Here is an 18,624-nt window from a genome sequence, read left to right on the forward strand (position 1 = left end):
TCAGGGTCTCGGGAAGTGGAGGTTACAGTGAGCCGAGATCATGCCACTGCACTACAGCCTGGGCAATAGAGTGAAACTCTGTCTCAAAAATAAACAAACAAATAAATAAAGAGGCAGGGTCTGTCTGGATGCTCTGTTTGGACCCTCTGTCATCCAGGCTGGAGTGCAATGGCACTATCGTAACTCAATGCAGATTTAAATTCCTGGACTCAAGTGTTCCTCCTGCCTCAGCCTCCTGAGTATCTAGAGCTATAGGTGCACACCACCCAGCCTGGCTAATTTTTTCCTATGATTTTCTTAGTAATATTTTCTTTCTTCTAGCTTACTTTATTATAAGAATACAGTACATAATACATATAACATATAAAAAGCATGTTAACTGTTTATGTTACCAACAAGGCTTCTGGTCAACAGTAGGCTATTAGTAGTTAAGTTTTTGAGGAGTCAAAAGTTACATGCTGCCGGGCGCGGTGGCTCACGCCTGTAATCCCAGCACTTTGGGAGGCCGAGGCGGGTGGATCACAAGGTCAGGAGATCGAGACCATGGTGAAACCCCGTCTCTACTAAAAATAGAAAAAATTAGCCGGGCGCGGTGGCGGGCGCCTGTAGTCCCAGCTACTCAGGAGGCTGAGGCAGGAGAATGGCATGAACCCGGGAGGCGGAGCTTGCAGTGAGCCGAGATTGCGCCACTGCACTCCAGCCTGGGCGACAGACCGAGACTCTGTCTCAAAAAAAAAAAAAAAAAAAAAAAAAAAGTTACATGCAGAGGCTGAGGTGGGCAGATCACTTGAGCTCAGGAGTTTTGAAACAAACCTGGGCAATGTGGTGAAACCCTGTCTCTATAAAAAATTAAAGAATTAGCCAGGCATGCTGGTACGGGGCTATAGTCTCAGCTACTTGGGTGGCTAAAGTGAAAGAATAAGCTTGAGCTCAAGAGGTTGAGGCTGCAGTGAGCTGTGATTACACCACTGCACTCCAGCCTGGGAAACAGAGTGAGACTCTGCCTCAAAATTAACAAGTTTATATTCAGATTTTCTTTTTTCTTTTTTTTTTTTTTGAGATGGAGTCTCGCTCTGTTACCTAGGCTGGAGTGCAAAGGCGCGATCTCGGCTCACTGCAACCTCCACCTCCCGGGTTCAAGTGATTCTCCTGCCTCAGCCTCCTGAGTAGCTGGGATTACAGGCGTGTGCCACCAAGCCCGGCTATTTTGTTTTGTTTTGGTTGTTTTTTTTTTTTTTTTTTTTTGAGACAGAGTCTCGCTCTGTCACCCAGGCTGGAGTGCAGTGGTGCGATCTTGGCTCACTGCAAGCTCTGCCTCCCGGGTTCATACCATTCTCCTGTCTCAGCCTCCTGAGCAGCTGGGACTACAGGCGCCCACCACCAAGCCTGGCTAATTTCTTTTTGTATTTTTAGTAGTGACGGAGTTTCACCGTGTTAGCCAGAATGGTCTCCACCTCCTGACCTCATGATCTGCCCACCTCGGCCTCCCAAAGTGCTGGGATTACAGGCGTGAGCCACCGCGCCCAGCCTAATTTTTGTATTTTTAGTAAAGACAGGGTTTCGCCATGTTGGTAAGGCTGGTACTGGACTCCTAACCTTTCGATCCACCTGCCTCGGCCTCCCAAAGTGCTGGGATTACAGGCATGAGCCACCGTACCCGGCCTATATTCAGATTTTCAACCGCACAGGGCTTGGGGTCCCAACCCCCATGTTGTTCAAGGGACAACTGTATAGCCCGTTGCTCCCAAGCTACAAACCTGTAAAGTAACACAGTAAGTATTTATGTATCTAAATATAAAAAAGGTACAGTAAAAATACTGTACTATAATCTTATGATTATAACAATTTTTAAAATGACCACTGTCATAAACGCAGTCCAGCACTGACCAAAATGTTGTCATACAGGGCCGGGTGTGGTGTCTCACACCTGTAATCCCAGCACTTTGGGAGGCCGAGGCGGGAAGATTACTTGAGGTCAGGACTTTGAGACCAGCCTAGCTAGCATTGTGAAATCCCGTCTCCACTAAAAATACAAAAATTATCTGGGCGTGGGTTGGGCATGGTGGCTCATGCCTATAATCCTAGCACTTTGGGAGGCTGAGGCAGGCGGATCATCTGAGGTCAGGAGTTCAAGAACAGCCTGACCAACTTGGTGAAACCTCGTTTTCCACTAAAACTACAAAAATTAGCTGGGCGTGGTGGTGGGCGCCTGTAGTCCCAGTTACTCGGGAGACTGAGGCAGGAGAATCGCTTGAACCCGGGAGGTAGAGGTTGCAATGAGCTGAAATAGTGCCACAGTACTCCAGCCTGGGAAACAGAGGGAGACTCTGCCTCAAAAAAAAAAAAAAAAAAAAAGGAGGTTCTAGACAGTGGAACTCATGGAGGTTCCTGGAGCGGGCATGCCCAGGGAGGGCATGGAAGCTCCGTGCCCCTTCCCCCATACCTCACCCTATTCAACTCTTCATATGAAAAAATCCTTCAAGTCAAGAAGAATACAAGGAACTGAGAGGAGTTAGGAAAAATATAAGGGCCATGTACTCGACCCCCAACCCCTGCTCTTGGTGGGTGTGGGTGATAGGAACTTTATATCTGGAAATCTAAGAGTAGCATGAACTTCTGCTCTGCTTCTCTTCTAGAATTTTAAGAAGGTGGTAGACTGGCAGATGTGACCTGCCATCACACAAGAAAAATGGAAGAGATGGTAGCGCACTGAGATTTGTTGGAGACCCCTAGGAAATTACCCTTCAGTTTCCTGTGACTCCTAAGTGATGGAGAAGGGCTAAAAGTTCTTGTGGGCAAGGAGAGAGGGAAGGAGCAGAAACTGGTTATGGTACATAAATCTATACAAGGAGAACTGGATGTGCTTGCGTTATTATTTTTAATGTTTAGATAATCAATGTACATTCTTGCTAAGTTGAGCATGGTGGCTCATACCTGTAATCCCAGCACTTTGGGAGGCAGAAGCAAGAGGATCATTTGAGGTCAGGAGTGCAAGACCAGCCTGGCCAACATGGTGAAACCCCATCTCCACTAAAAATATAAAAATTAGCCGGGCATGGTGGTGGACACCTATAATCCTAGCTACCTGGAGGCTGAGGCAGGAAAATCGCTTGAAGGCAGAGGTTGTAGTAAGCCCAGATTGTGCCACTGCACTCCAGCCTGGACAAAATAGCAAGACTCTGTCTCAAAGGCAAAAAACAAAAAACAAAAAAACTCTTTGCTATACATAGTTTTGTTATTTTTATTTTTAAGGAAACTGTATTTATGAAAGTAGTATTTGAAGAGAAGTTTATTATAGGTTACTGACAAAGTTAATCTATCAGTTAATATATATCACAATCATTTTTTTTTTTTTTAAAGAAAGAAAAAGGCCGGGCCTGGTGGCTCATGCCTGTAATCCCAGCACTTTAGGAGGCTGAGGCGGGCAGATCACAAGGTCAGGAGCTCAAGACTACCCTGACCAACATGGTGAAACCCTGTCTCTACTAAAAATACAAAAATTAGCCAGGCGTGGGGGCGCCCACCTGTAATCCCAGCTACTCAGGAGGCTGGGGCAGGAGAATCGCTTGAACCCACGAAGTGGAGGTTGCAGTGAGCCAAGAAGATCTAAAACCAATAACCTAAGTGTACAGCTTAGTGAGCTAGAAAAAGATCAAACTAAATCCAAAGCTAACAGAAAGAAGAAAATAGTAAAGTTTAGAGTGGAGATAAGAAAATGAGGACTAAAAATACAATGGAAAAAAATCTATGAAACCAAAAGTTGGTTCTTTGAAAAGATCAACAAGGGCCGGGCGTGGTGGCTCACGCCTGTAATCCCAGCACTTTGGGAGGCTGAGACTGGCGGATCACGAGGTCAGATCGAGACCATCCTGACTAACACAGTGATAACCCTGTCTCTACTAAAAATACAAAAAAATAGCCGGGTGCAGTGGCAGGCGCCTGTAGTCCCAGCTACTCAGGAGGCTGAGGCAGAAGAATGGCGTGAACCCGGGAGGTGGAGCTTGCAGTAAGCCGAGATCGCACCACCACTGCACTCCAGCCTAGGCGACAAAGCAGGACTCCGTCTCAAAAAAAAAAAAGAAGAAGATCAACAAAAGTGACAAACCTTTTAGTTAAACTACGAAAAAAATGAGAGAAGACTCAATTACTAAAACCAGAAATGAAGGAGGGGCTGTAACTAATGACTAAAAATAAGACATAAGTTAAAAGGACCATAAGAAAATACAATAAATTGTGCCCCAACAAATTAGATAACTTAGACGAAGTGAACAAATTTCTAGAAACACAAACCATCAAACACAAGAAGAAATAGAAAATCTGAATAGATAAGTAAGGAGATCAAATCAGGATTTGAAAAAACCTTCCAACAAAAAAAGGCCAAGAATCAGATAGCTTCACTAGTAAAGCAAACATTTAAAAGAAGAAATAAGCCGGGTGCAGTGGTTCATGCCTGTAATCCCAGCACTTTGGGAGGCTGAGGCGGGTGGATCACTTGAGGTCAAGCGTTCAAGACCAGCCTGACCAACATGGCAAAACCCCATCTCTACTAATAATACAAAAATTAGCCTGGCATATTGGCGGGTGCCTGTAATCCCAGCTACTCGGGAGGCTGAGGCAGGAGAACTGATTGAACCTAGGAGATGGAGGCTGCAGGGAGCTGACATTGCACCACTGCACTCCAGCCAGGGTGACAGAGTAAGACTCCTGTTTCAAAAAAAAAAAGAAGAAATAATACCAATTCTCCTCAAACTCTTCCAAAAAAACAAAAGAGAGAACATTTCCAAACTTACTCTATGGGGCTAGGATTAGCCTGATACCCGAGGCAGACAAAGATACTACAAAGAAAGAAAAATAGACCGGGCGTGGTGGCTCACGCCTGTAATCCCAGCACTTTGGGAGGCCAGCGTGGAGTCTGAGACCAGCCTGGTCAGCATGGTGAAACCCTGTCTCTACAAAAATTACAAAAATTAGCCGGGTGTGGTGGTGGGTGCCTGTAATTCCAGCTACTCAGGAGGCTGAGACAGGAGAATCGCTTGAACCCAGGAGGTGGAGGCTGCAGTGAGCTGAGATCTCGCTACTGCACTCCAGCCTGGGCAACAAAGAGCAAAATTCCATCTCAAAAAAGAAAGAAAAAATACAATTGAACATTCCCATGAAAATAGATGCAGAAATCCTCAATAAAATACTAGGAAACCAAATTCAGCAGCATATGAAAGGATTATACACCATGACCAAGTGGGATTTATCCCCATAATGCAAGGATGGCTCAACATTTGAAAATCAATCCATGTAATACGCCAAATTAACAGAATGAAGGAAAGTAACCATATGATGATTTTATGTATTTATTTACTTTTTTTTGGAGATTCAGTCTCACTCTGTCACCCAGGCTGGAGTGCAGTTGTGCAATCTTGGCTCACTGCAACCTCTGCCTCCCAGGTTCAAGAGATTCTCCTGCCTCAGCCTCCCAAGTAACTGGGATTACAGGCGTGTGCCACCACACTCGGCCAATTTTTTTTTTTTTTTCTTTTGGGAGAGATGGGGTTTCACCGTGTTGGCCAGGCTGGTCTTGAACTCCTGGTCTCAAGTGATCTGCCCACCTCAGTCTCCCAAAGTGCTGGGATCACAGGCGTGAGCCACCGTGACCGGCCTATTTTAATTGACGTAGAAAAAGCATCTGACAAAAACTAAAACATTTTCATGATAAAAACACTCAATAAACTAGGAACAGAACTGAACTTCCAGCCAGGTCTGGTGGCTCACACCATAATCCCAGCACTTTGGGAGGCCAAGGCAGGCAGATCACCTGAGGTCAGGAGTTCGAGATCAGCCTGGCCAATATAGTGAAACCCTGTCTGTACCAAAAACACAAAAATTGGCTAGTCGTGGTGGCGGACGCCTGTAGTCCCAGGTACTAGGGAGGCTGAGGCAGGAGAATTGCTTGAACACAGGAGGCAGAGGTTGCAGTGAGCTGAGATCACATCACTCCAGCCTGGGCATCACAGAAAGACTCTGTTTCAAAAAAAAAAAAAAAAAAAGACCAAAAAGAAGTGAAGTTCCTCAACACAATAAAGTCCATATATAAAAAACACACAGCTAACATCATACACCCACACATCATACATTTCACAGACTTGTAAAAGGCTGAAAGCTTTCTCCCTAAGATCAGGAACAAGACAAGGATGCACACTTCGACCATTTCCATTCAATACAGTACTAGAAGTCCTAGCCAGAGAAATTAGACAGAAAAAGAAATAAGAAGTATCCAAGTTGGAAAAGAACCTGTAAGACTATTTCTGTTTGCAGATAACACAAACTTAAATATAGAAAACCCTAAAGAATCCAAACAGACCACGTGCAGTAGCTCACGCCTGTAATCCCAGCACTTTGGGAGGCCAAGGTGGCAAGATTGTTTGAGGCAAGGAGTTTGAGACCAGCCTGGGCAACTTAGTGGAACCCTGTATCAACACAAAAAACGCAAAAATTAGCCAGGCATGGAAGAGCATGTCTGTAGTCCCAGCTACTTGGGAGACTGTGGCAGGAGAATCAATTGAGCCCGGGAGGTCAAGGCTGCAGTAAGCTGTGATCATGCCACTGCACTCCAGCCTGTGTGACAGAGACCCTGTCTCAAAAGAAAAGAATGAAATTGGAAAAATTAACTCAAAATGAACCAAAGACCCTGGGTGCAGTGGCTCATGCCTATAATTCCAACACTTTGGGAGGCCAAGGCAGGAGGACTGCTTGAACTCACGAGTTCAAGACCAGCCTGGGCAACATGGTGAAATTCCATCTCTACAAAAACTACAAAAATTAGCCAGGTGTGCTGGTATGCATTTATAGTCCCACCTACTTGGGAGGCTGAGATGGGAAGATCACTTGAGCTTGGGGAGGTCGAGGCTGCAGTGAGTAGCCATTAAACTCCAGCCTGGGTGACAGAGTGAGACCCTGTCTCAAACAAAACAAAACAAAACAAAACAAAAAAAAAACCCAATAGGCTAAAGACCTAAATTTAAGAGCTAAAGGTACGAAACTCTCGGTAGGAAACACAGGGGCAAATTTTCATGCACGGATTTGGCAATGGTTCCTTAAAAATGATACCAAAAACATAAACTACAGAAGAAAAAATAGATAAATTTGACTTCATTAAAATTCCATTTCTAGAGAGGGCTGGATTACAGCAGGCACTGGGAAACTACACAACCACTTGCCCCCTCCCTGGCACTGCTGCCCCCGGAAGGTCTGCCTTCAGTTCAAAAAACAAACAAACAAACAAAAAAACCAATGATCTTTCTGGCCACATTAAAAAAAAGAAAGAAAAGTTTTAAATTGTATGCATCAAAAGACACTAATTACTAAAGTGAAAAGAAAACCCATAAAATGAGAGAAAGTATTTATAAATCACATAGCCAATGAGGGGGTTAATATCCAGAATCTATAAAAAAACTCGTACAACTCAACAACACAAACAACCCAACTTTAAAATGGGCAAAGGAGGCTGGGTGCAGTGGCTCACGCCTGGAAACTCAGGACTCTGAGAGGCTGAGGCAGGAAGATGGCTTGAGTCCAGGAGTTCAAGACCAGCCTGGGTAACATACTGAGATCTTGTTTCTATAATAACTTGGCAAAGCCGGGCCTGGTGGCTCACTTCAGGTCAGGAGTTCAAGACCAGCCTGGTCGACATGGTGAAATCCTGCCTCTACTAAAGAAAAGATACAAAAATTAGCTGAGCATAACGGTGTGCGCCTGTAGTCCCAGCTACTCTAGGGGCTGAAGTAGGAGAATCGCTTGAATCCGGAAGGTGGGCCGGGAGCAGTGGCTCACACCTGTAATCCCAGCACTTTGGGAGGCCGAGGCAGGCGGATCACAAGGTCAGGAGATCGAGACCATCCTGGCTAACATGGTGAAACCCCGTCTCTACTAAAAAATACAAAAATTAGGTGGGCGTGGTGGCAGGCACCTGTAGTCCCAGCTACTCGGGAGGCTGAGGCAGGAGAATGGCGTGAACCCCAGAGATGGAGCTTGCAGTGAGCCGAGATTGTGCCACTGCACCAGCCTGGGCAACAGAGCAAGACTCCATCTCAAAAAAAAAAAAAAAAAAAAAAAAGAAAAAAGAAAAAAAAAAGGCAGAAGTACAATAGGCCCAGCAATTCCACACCTAGGTATACCGATAAGAGAACTGAAAATGGATTCACAGCAGTATTATTCACAATAGCCAAGTGGTGTGAACAACCTAAGAGTTCATTCACAGATGAGTGGATAAGCCAAATATGGTATGTACACACAGTGGAAGATGTGGCCAAAGAAGGAATGAAATTCTGACACAATCTACAACGTGGATGAACCTTGAAGACATTATGCTCAGTGAAGAAACCAGAGGCTTCCAACAGAGGGAGGGGGAGGGGGTCTGCCCACCTGACAGAGGTGAGGGAGAGGCGTCCACATCCCTCTGCACCAGCTCAGCAGGTGGGAGCTCTACTTTATCCTCTTCAGGCCCCCACCGGCTCTTCCGCTTCCTCTTCACGGTAGCTGCGGAGGCTGGCTTCCCAGGGGCAGCTGGAGCAGGGATGACGGTGGGCACAGGCGTGGATGAGGCGGGGCAGGTGGTGGCTGGGGGTAAGGACCCTGACAGGGCTTCAGGCGGGGACTTGCGCTTCAGGCCAGGGTCGGGTGCTGTGAGGCTGCCTGTGGAGCTGGCCTTGGCTTTCCGGAACTCCTCCAGCTTCTGTCGGTAGTACTTGTACCCTTGGCTGTTGGGCTCGTACAGAAAGCTGCAAAGGAGAGTTGGGGGGTGCATTGTCAGCTGGGCCCGAGGCCCTGTCCCTGATTCTGGGCAGGAGCAGTTCTGGCCTTGTGTGCCCACGTTGGCCAGGGTCATGTCATGATCACGGTCTCCACCACAACCTCCTGCCCTGCCAGGCCTCCTGGCAGTGGCTGCTGGTTCTGGTGGCCTGATGCCCTTCCTTTGAACTGTGGGTCACTCCAATCCTCACCCTGTATTTATCAGGCACCCATCACACTGTCATTTTTTACCCTGCTACAAAGGGAAAGGGCAGGGACCCTCACACCCTTCCCCAGGGCCTGGGAAAGGCGAGACATTCACACCAAGAAATCTCAGATTGTGGGGAGACACCAGACATGAGAAAGGGCAGAGGAACTTGTCTTGATCCCAATGGCTTCTCAAATGCATCTCTAAGACATTGAACATCAGAACAGAACAAGTAGCTGATTTCCACTTCCTATGGGGGCAGGCAGCCTCAGGGCAATGTGGCTTCCAGTAAGGCCAGGAGCACAGGTCTTCTCAGTCCCTACCCAGCCTGAGGAACAGAGCAGGTGGCGCTGGTTCACAGCTGGGTTCCACACCTACTGGCGCCTCTCAGACTGTACATGTCCCCAGTCCACAGGACTGTCTTTTTTTTTTTCTTTTTTGAGACAGAGTGTCGCTCCGTCGCCCAGGCTGGAGTGCAGTGGCGTGATCTCGGCTCACTGCAAGCTCTGCCTCCTGGGTTCACGCCATTCTCCTGCCTCAGCCTCCCAAGTAGCTGGGACTACAGGCGCCTGCCACCATGTCCAGCTAATTTTTTGTATTTTTAGTAGAGACAGGATTTCACCGTGTTAGCCAGGATGGTCTCGATCTCCTGACCTCATGATCTGTCCGCCTTGGCCTCCCAAAGTGCTGGGATTACAGGCTTGAGCCACCGCGCCCAGCCACAGGACTGTCTTTGAGGTCTATGCTAAAAGGAAGAGTCGTGGCCAAGCTCCACATGGCAGAACACTGGGAGAGAACTGAACACGTGTACAGCCTTGAACGCATGTTACAGTGCTGAACAACATGGGGCTGGACCTGCACTTGTGAATCTGGAGGGATGGTCATTGCACCAAGGCATGCTACTAACGTGAACTAAAGGGTCAAGCATGCTGTGAAGTCCTTTTGTGTAAGACAGAGACCAGGTGCAGCGGCTCATGTCTGTAATCCCAACTCTTTGGGAAGCCGAGGTGGGCAGATCATCTGAGGTCAGGAGTTCGTGACCAGCCTGGCCAACATGGTGAAACCCCATCTGTACTACAAATACAAAAATCAGCTGGGCCTGGTGGCACGAGCCTGTAGTCCCAACTGCTCGGGAGGCTGAGGCAGGAGAATTGCTCGAACCTGGGAGGCGGAGGTTGCAGTGAGCCAAGATTGGGTCACTGCACTCCAGCCTGGACAACAGAGTGAGACTCCATCTCAAAAAAATAAGATAAATAGGCCGGGCGCGGTGGCTCAAGCCTGTAATCCCAGCACTTTGGGAGGCCGAGATGGGCGGATCACGAGGTCAGGAGATCGAGACCATCCTGGCTAACACGGTGAAACCCTGTCTCTACTAAAAAATACAAAAAAAAACTAGCCGGGCGAGGTGGCGGGCGCCTGTAGTCCCAGCTACTCGGGAGGCTGAGGCAGGAGAATGGCGTAAACCCGGGAGGCGGAGCTTGCAGTGAGCTGAGATCCGGCCACTGCACTCCAGCCTGGGCAACAGAGCGAGACTCCGTCTCAAAAAAAAAAAAAAAAAAAAAAAGATAAATAAATAAATAGTGAACGAGCAGCAAGAGACCCCTTCGACAATTTCTACATGAGCCTGTGTGTCTACGGCCCTGCTAACATCCGGTACCTCAGGAGGGTGGGACAGAAAGACAGGAGACGGCAGCATCTTCTCTGTGATCCTGGGTCATGGTACAAGTGTGACTCAGTGAGGGACATTTGTACAAATTAAGAGGTAAAAGCCACAACTGTTCAGGAGGGAAGGGAACAGTTGGTCAGATTTGGAAAAGACACTTGACAGCCGGGTGAGTTCAGACACAGATTTGAGGCCAAGCTGGGGAGGCTCACTTGCCAAGGCTAAGCGGGCATGGGGATGTGGGGGCATCTTCCTGGCCTCAGCTGGTGCTTCACCCTGAATGTCCTCCAGGATGGCCCAAGGATGCATTACAGTCCCCTGGAGGGTCTGCCCATCTTGGGGAGGAGGTTACAATGGCACCTAATGGTGGACCCCCATGAGGGGGAGAAAGTGGAGCCCCCACAACCCCATCTAGAACAGGGCTGAGTGCACCACCAAGGCTCCCCTCCGGTGGAACTAATCCCACCCTGAGCCCAGTGATAACCACTGTTAAGGTGTTTCCTGTCAGTTTCAACAAAGATTTACCTTAATAGAGCCGTGATTCTATTTTACATATCCCAGTTTTAAAAAAAATTTCTGGGCCGGGCGCGGTGGCTCAAGCCTGTAATCCCAGCACTTTGGGAGGCCGAGGCGGGTGGATCACGAGGTCAGGAGATCGAGACTATCCTGGCTAACATGGTGAAACCCCGTCTCTACTAAAAATACAAAAAACTAGCCGGGCGTGGTGGCGGGCGCCTGTAGTCCCAGCTACTCGGGAGGCTGAGGCGGGAGAATGGCGTGAACCCGGGAGGCGGAGCTTGCAGTGAGCTGAGATCCGGCCACTGCACTCCAGCCTGGGCGACAGAGTGAGACTCCGTCTCAAAAAAAAAAAAAAAAAAAAAAAAAAATTTCTGGGCCGGGCGCGGTGGCTCAAGCCTGTAATCCCAGCACTTTGGGAGGCCGAGGCGGGTGGATCACGAGGTCAGGAGATCGAGACTATCCTGGCTAACATGGTGAAACCCCGTCTCTACTAAAAATACAAAAAACTAGCCGGGCGTGGTGGCGGGCGCCTGTAGTCTCAGCTACTTGGGAGGCTGAGGCGGGAGAATGGCGTGAACCCGGGAGGCGGAGCTTGCAGTGAGCTGAGATCATGCCACTGCACTCCAACCTGGGAGACACAGCGAGACTCCGTCTCAAAAAAAAAAAAAAAAAAAAAAAAAAAAATTTCTGCCTGAAGCTGATGACATAAGCCTTTCCTGTTAGAACGGTGGAAGCATGTTCACTGACTAGCCTTGCCTCAGTTTCCTCATGCTGGGCTGCCGGCTCACATGGGTGCCTTCTGAAGGTGGCATACTCCACTGGGGAGATGCGCTGATGATTTAGCCCACAGAGGCTGGACACTGTGTCACTGACTTTTCTTTCCTTTTTTTTTTTTTTTTTTGAGATGGAGTCTCGCTGTTGCCCAGGCTGGTGTGCAGTGGCGTGATCTCGGCTCACTGCAAGCTCTGCCTCCCGGATTCAGACCATTCTCCTGCCTCAACCTCCCGACTAGCTGGGACTACAGGTGCCCACCACCCACGCCCGGCTTTTTTTTTTTTTTTTTGTATTTTTTAGTAGAGACGGGGTTTCACCATATGTTAGCCAGGATAGTCTTGATCTCCTGACCTCATGATCTGCCTGCCTCAGCCTCCCAAAGTGCTGGGATTACAGGAGTGAGCCACCACGCCCAGCCTACTGACTTTACTATAGCTGATGCTCTATTGACATGATTTCCAGGATGTATCTCAGAAATGGGAGAATGACTACTCCAAGGGATGGGCGTTTCCAGCTTTTCATTTTTATTTGTTTGTCTGTTTTTCAAGACGGAGTCTTGCTCTTGTTGCCCAGGCTGCAGTGTTGTGGCGCGATCTTGGCTCACCGCAACCTCCACCTCCCGGGTTCAAGCCATTCTCCTGCCTCAGCCTCCTGAGTAGCTGGGATTACAGGCATGTGCCACCACACCTGGCTAATCTTGTATTTTTAGTAGAGATGGGGTTTTTCCACGTTGGTGAGGCTGGTCTTGAACTCTCGACCTCAGGTGATCCACCTGCCTCAGCCTCCCAACGTGCTGGGATTACATGTGTGAACCACCACGCCCGGCCTCATTTTTTATTTTTTGAGATGGGTCTTGCTCTGTCACCCAGGCTGGAGTGCTATGGCACGATCTCGGCTGCCTCTGCCTCCTGGGTTCCAGCGATTTTCCTGCCTCAGCCTCCCAAGTAGCTGGGATTATAGGTGCACGCCACCATGCCCAATACATTTTTATATTTTTAGTAGAGACGGGGTTTCGCCATGTTGGCCAGGCTGTTCTCAAACTCCTGACATCAGGTGATCCACCTGCCTCGGGCTCCCAAAGTGCTGGGATTATAGGCGTGAGCCACCACACCAGGCCTCCAGCTTCTTTATAGCCATGCAGTTGGTTAAGAATTGTTTCCCGGCCGGGCGCGGTGGCTCAAGCCTGTAATCCCAGCACTTTGGGAGGCCGAGGCAGGTGGATCACGAGGTCAGGAGATCGAGACTATCCTGGCTAACATGGTGAAACCCCGTCTCTACTAAAAATACAAAAAACTAGCTGAGCGTGGTGGTGGGTGCCTGTAGTCTTAGCTACTTGGGAGGCTGAGGCCGGAGAATGGCGTGAACCCGGGAGGCGGAGCTTGCAGTGAGCCGAGATCACGCCACTGCACTCCAGCCTGGGAGACAGCGAGACTCCGTCTCAAAAAAAAAAAAAAAAAAAAAAAAAAAAAAGAATTGTTTCCCAAAATGGCTGGGGTGTGCCTGGCCCACAGGCGTGACAGGGAAGGGCCAGGAGTGGCCACATGAGGTGGCTGTTAGATTTGGGGGTGAGGGGAGGTCTGCCAACCACGTGGGTCCAACCAGCATTTCTGTGCTTTGGGGCTGCCTCATATCTGACCCTGCATGGAGATTAAACACAGGCGCAAATCTGCATGCCCTGCAGGGGCCTGAATACCTGGTCGTCCCCCCTGACCCATCCAGTTCTTTCCTGGTCTGGCTATAGTTCTGCAGTGAGTGTGGGGATGAGTTCCCTTCAGTCTCAACTCCTTTGGCTGCCCAGGGTACCCACCCCAGGCGACCTCAACCAGCCTGGCCTCCCCCACAGCCACACCTGACAAGCTGGGCACCTGCCAGCAATACCCCAGAACAGAAAGGACACACAGGATGGCCGGGGCCACCTGCACCAATAGTATCTCTCAGTTCTGACATCTGGGGAGAGGCTAGGCTGCAGCGACTGGTCCCTGGACCCCTCTGACCGGGCAGAGCCACCAGGCTCTGGGCCTTGGACAGAATTCCAAATCCTTGCCTGCTTCTCCCTTTGAAAAGGTTTCACAGTCAGTGTCTACCTACAATGACAGCAAACTAGGTTTCCTATTTATATAGCCTTAATCAGGCAAATGAAGGAAAGACACAATGACTTGGAGGAGACTAGTGACCTAACCCTGAGGTGTGGCCAACAACTCAATGGTCCCCAGGGCAAGTCCCAGATTCAGGACACCTGGGGGGCGCTCCAGTCCCAGGCAGATCCCTCTCCTGAATTCCAGGCCCAAACAATCCACGACCCCAACACAGGCTCCCGGACACAGAGGTACCAGACTGGGTACACAGAGGTACCAGCCCCTCTCCCTGTCCCCATCCACTAGGTCAGCTGAGCCTTGACCCTCCCTGTTCCCAGCCCCCACGTTCCCTCAGTCCCACCTCCCAAGGGTGGCCCACTGCCCTCGTCTGCCTGGACCTGGCCTGGCCATGTCTGCCCACCCTCCACGACCTTGGTCAGTGACCACAAAAAGCACAGTTGCCCCATCTGCGATGAAGTCTGCTGAATCAACCAGCCCAGAGAGCTGCTGCTCCAGGACTTTGTCATGTGCTGTCACACCTCCTCAATGACTGAGTCGGGGCTTGTGTAACCTCATGGGCACGTTACCCCCACATCCCCCAGGCACCCACTTGCCTCCCCGGGCACAGAGCAAGTCCCAAACCCACCCAATGAATTGATGAGCCAGTGAACACAGACCTAGCCACTGGGGCTAGGGTGCGACCGCATGGTGGGGGATGGCAGGGAGGCTAGGCTGCTTGTCATGCACCCACCCTTCTGTGGAACTCACATACAGGCTGGATGTTCCCCCTCCATAGATCCTAAAGTTCTCCATTCTCTGCCACTTCCCTCGTCATAAAGGGGAGACCCTGAGAACGTACACAATATAAACTAAACACTACTGTGAATTTCCACTTGAGAGCCTGACCTGACCCCGGTCAAGGGCTGCCATGTGTCCCAAAGACAACTGGGCAAGTGCTAGAGACTTTCTCCATGAGGCACCTAAAAGACACAAAGGCCCCAAAGGCCCCGTGCACCTGCCTCAGAGACCACCCAGGGTGCTGGTGTGCGTGTGGGACATGCCTGCAGGGAGGCAGAGCCGGGCTCTGGGGTCAGAGACTCTTAGACCTGCCAGCATCTCACAGTGGGACCCCAGCAAGTGGCTGGACTCTGCCGATCCAGTGTCCTCCCCTGCAGGGGGGCTGTGGCCAAGGTGACGGTCACCTCCCTGGCAGGGCCCCCCTTACCTGAATGCCTGGTTCTCACGGTTGTTCTGGAGGGCAATGGTTTCCACCTCGGGACCCCCGTCCGCTATGAACCTGGCCAACTTTTCTGCAAGGTTCTTGACCTCTTCGTCCTCTGGGGGTGAAACTTTAAGCAGGCTGTCAGTACTGGGCTCAACTCACCACACCCAACAGCCTAATTTCTGCTAAGAACCCCAAGGGCAACAAGTGGGGTTTGTTTTAGGAATGATGCAAAGAGAAACAGGCAAATGGGAATCAGATTACTGCACTGGGACCAGACGCCAGAGTTCATAACACACCTCCAGCCCCCACCCCCTGCCCCCCTACCCTGTCCAACAAGGGAGGTCAAGAGGGCCTGGGACACGAGCCGGGACAAACGATCCAAACGTGACAGCAGGTCTGGGTGGGGTAGGAGGGGAGATGGGAGCATCCCAGGTCACATGGCTGGGGGGTGCTGTTGGGCCTCCTTTCCTTGGGAGAGGCTCAGGGCACAGGGCCACAGGGAACACAAGGAACAAACCTCTGCAGCCCGCGCTTGGCCTGAACATCAATCCCGCCCACCCACCAACACTTGGCTGGGATTTTATGTCATCGCAGTCGAAGACCAGCTCACCAGCTCGTATTTCCCCTTCCCCTTCCCCTGAAATTCATCCCATCCGAATTGCACCAGCTGACAGTGTCTGTCCCCCAGGTCCTCAGCCGTACACTACACTTGCCTTGCCCTGTCCTCAGTGCCCAGGAGGAAGCTGGGGCTCATTAACACTTGTTAACGTAACAAAGAACCAACAAGCAAAAGCCCCCTCTACCCAGGGTACTGCCCTGAACTGATCTCCCAGGAGTGACCTCGATCGCCAAGAGCACCCGTGTACCCCACACATGTGGCTTGACACTCAGGCTTCACCAGGTCCTTGGAGCACTGAGGGGGAAGGTGGTGTCAGACCCATTCCCAGAGTGACCCCAGATGCCTGGGAGAATACTGACCTCAACCACCAGTGCCACACAGTGCCACTCCAGCGCCTCCAGGAACCCCGATTCCACACTGGGGCACGGTATGTCCACAGGCCTCCCCAGAACCTCCCGCCCACTCTGTCCACCTACCTTTCTGAGAGGCTGCCTGCGACTTCTGTGCTTCCTTTCTTATCTCAGCCACCTTCTTCCTGTAGTAGAGGAATTCCCTGCTATTCTTATCGTGCAAAAATCTGGAGAGGAGGAAGTTTGCAGAAGAGAGGGAAAAATGAGTATCTGTGACAGGCGTATCCCTGTAGCTTCTATCGCACAAAAAAAGGCAGGCTGGCGAGCAGGGACCCAAAAGCAAGTCTCCGTGCCACATGGGAGCCACTCGTCACTTCTAGTGAGAATCAGAAAACGCTCGGAACAGCATCCGGCCCACGCTAGCAAGCAACCAGCCCCGCACGTGCGACTGTGCAGCAAATTCATTCAATAGCACGGCCTTCCCTTCCCCGGAGATACTCACGCAAATGCTGGGTTATCCTTGTAGTCCTCCATAGCTACTTTTTCTAACTCGGGGCCTCCTTCTGCCACAAAGCGGGCCAATTTCTCTATCACTTTCCGAGTCTCGGCTCCCTCTGGGGGTGAAACTTTAAGGAGGCTGTCAGTACTGGGGTTCAACTCACACACCCCACAGTCAATAGGCACACTCTCTCTACGGACCACAACGACAGAGGGGTGGGGGGAGAAGAGTGTGAGATGCAGGAGGCTGTCGGGCGTCCCGAGTCCAGGCACAAAACACCATGATGAGGGGGGAGTTGGTCTCACTGTCTTGGTGAGACACACTGGGTGGGAGAGAAGTGTGTGAGGCTGTGGTGAGCTCCAGGCTGGAAGCTAGCAGAAAATATATCCAGCTTCCCCTGGTTGTGGGGGGGGAAACGCTTAATTCTTTTCTTTCTTTACCAGTTTTCAGCATAACACATCGGTTCCCTTTCATCCTTCAAAGATGACACATTCTTTTTTTAAAAATACCATTATGAGCTCTGATTTAAACACACTGGGTGGGTTTCGATCCATGGCAATTAGTGTCATAGAAGCTCTGCAGCCGGTGGAGCCTCTTCAAGCTGGCTCCTGAGGGCTCTGGACATGGCCCCAGGAGTCTCTGATGGCCTCCTTGCCATCTGCCGGGACAGGGCGCTCCAAGATCATCTCATACACTTCCTGCCCAGACCCAGAGCCAGCCACTTCTCCAAGAAGTCGGTTTCCATGAGAAACTGCGTCTCCAGACCAGCATCTGGGCGCTAGGGATGCTCAATGCCACGGGCTTAATCATTATCTCGGGGCCTTTTCAGTGAACAGAGCTATAAAGATATATTTTTATATATGGATTAGCCTCCCCACTGAGCCATGTGGAACGTGCTTTTGCATTTTTTCCCTGGCCTGTTTCTGAGGCTGAGTTTGTCAGCTACTACACAGATCGCAGCCCTTGTAGAAGACGCACAGGAGGAATTTCTCACTGCCAGCAAGTACCTGGCAACTGGGTAACATGCCAGATCTGTGGCTAATCTTATTCCCCTTGTTGCTTGGGCTACTGGGAATCGGGGAGAGGTGGGGAGTGTGTGGCCCAGCAAGCGCCGCTGTGAGGTCCCAAGGGCATTCCATGACCATCTTTCACCCTAGGTCGCCCTCCTGCCACAGGCCCAGCAACAATCCTGAACTGGTCGCTGTTTACAGGAACAGGTGGGTTTCTGAGGCCACGCAGACAGTGGGCCATAATGAGCTTCAATTCAAGGGCCTCGAGACACTCGATACCCCTTGTAATGCAGCAGTTCCCAACAGGGTACCCTTGGAGCTGCAGGGGAACCTCTCTAAGGAAAGGACACACACCAGCTCCATTCTGACTAATGGCCCAGGGGCCAGGCTGGCCTCTGATCCGCTCGGACACACAGCCAGAAGCAAGGGGTCTCAAAGCTGTCATGGCACAACTCCACGGTCGCTTCAGTCTGTGCTGTCAGGGTGACGTGACCTCACCAGCCAGCCCTCCACGCAGTTCAGGTGTCACGGGGCCTCATTCTGAATGTGGACAGGGCTAGACTTGCTAGCAATGCTGTCACCACAGCCACCCCCTTTGCCCTTCTACGGTGGGGGATCTGGACAAGCTCACCCATGACCAGTGACCGTCCTTTCCTAGGAATAGGAGAGAACACCCTCCAACCTGCGGCTCATACCTCTGGCCTAAACGCAGGGGACAGTAACCCATGGTTGGGGCAGTGCTTCGGGGCCTCCAGGGCTCAGCTGAAGAGCCTTAGAAGCTCCTCCAAGAAGGGATATGAGGATGCCCTTTTGGAGCAAATGCGAGAAGGGCGTGCGCCCCTGCCCTGGCTGGGTGAGCCGCTGTGTGAGTGGAAGATGGATCCCGCTGCTCCCAAGATGAAGC

The 18,624-nt window shown here is 50.5% G+C and overlaps 1 protein-coding gene across 2 annotated transcripts in view; it reads right to left on the minus strand.

The window, feature by feature from the left end:
• Positions 1–18,624, minus strand: part of LOC105466589 (SURP and G-patch domain containing 1) — a 46,808-nt gene that overhangs the window by 12,100 nt on the left and 16,084 nt on the right. Inside the window, exons 5-8 of one of the 2 annotated variants that reach the window (XM_024794192.2) lie at positions 16,714–17,032; positions 16,338–16,438; positions 15,243–15,366; positions 8,413–8,768 (exon numbers count right to left, since the gene is read on the minus strand). In XM_024794192.2, coding sequence (XP_024649960.2) covers positions 8,413–8,768; positions 15,243–15,366; positions 16,338–16,438; positions 16,714–17,032 — 900 coding nt within the window. The remainder of the gene's footprint in view (positions 1–8,412; positions 8,769–15,242; positions 15,367–16,337; positions 16,439–16,713; positions 17,033–18,624) is intronic. The other variant, XM_011715900.3, reaches the window with a different exon arrangement.

This window comes from Macaca nemestrina, chromosome 20, assembly GCF_043159975.1.
Source record: "Macaca nemestrina isolate mMacNem1 chromosome 20, mMacNem.hap1, whole genome shotgun sequence".
NCBI classification, from domain to species: Eukaryota; Metazoa; Chordata; class Mammalia; order Primates; family Cercopithecidae; genus Macaca; species Macaca nemestrina.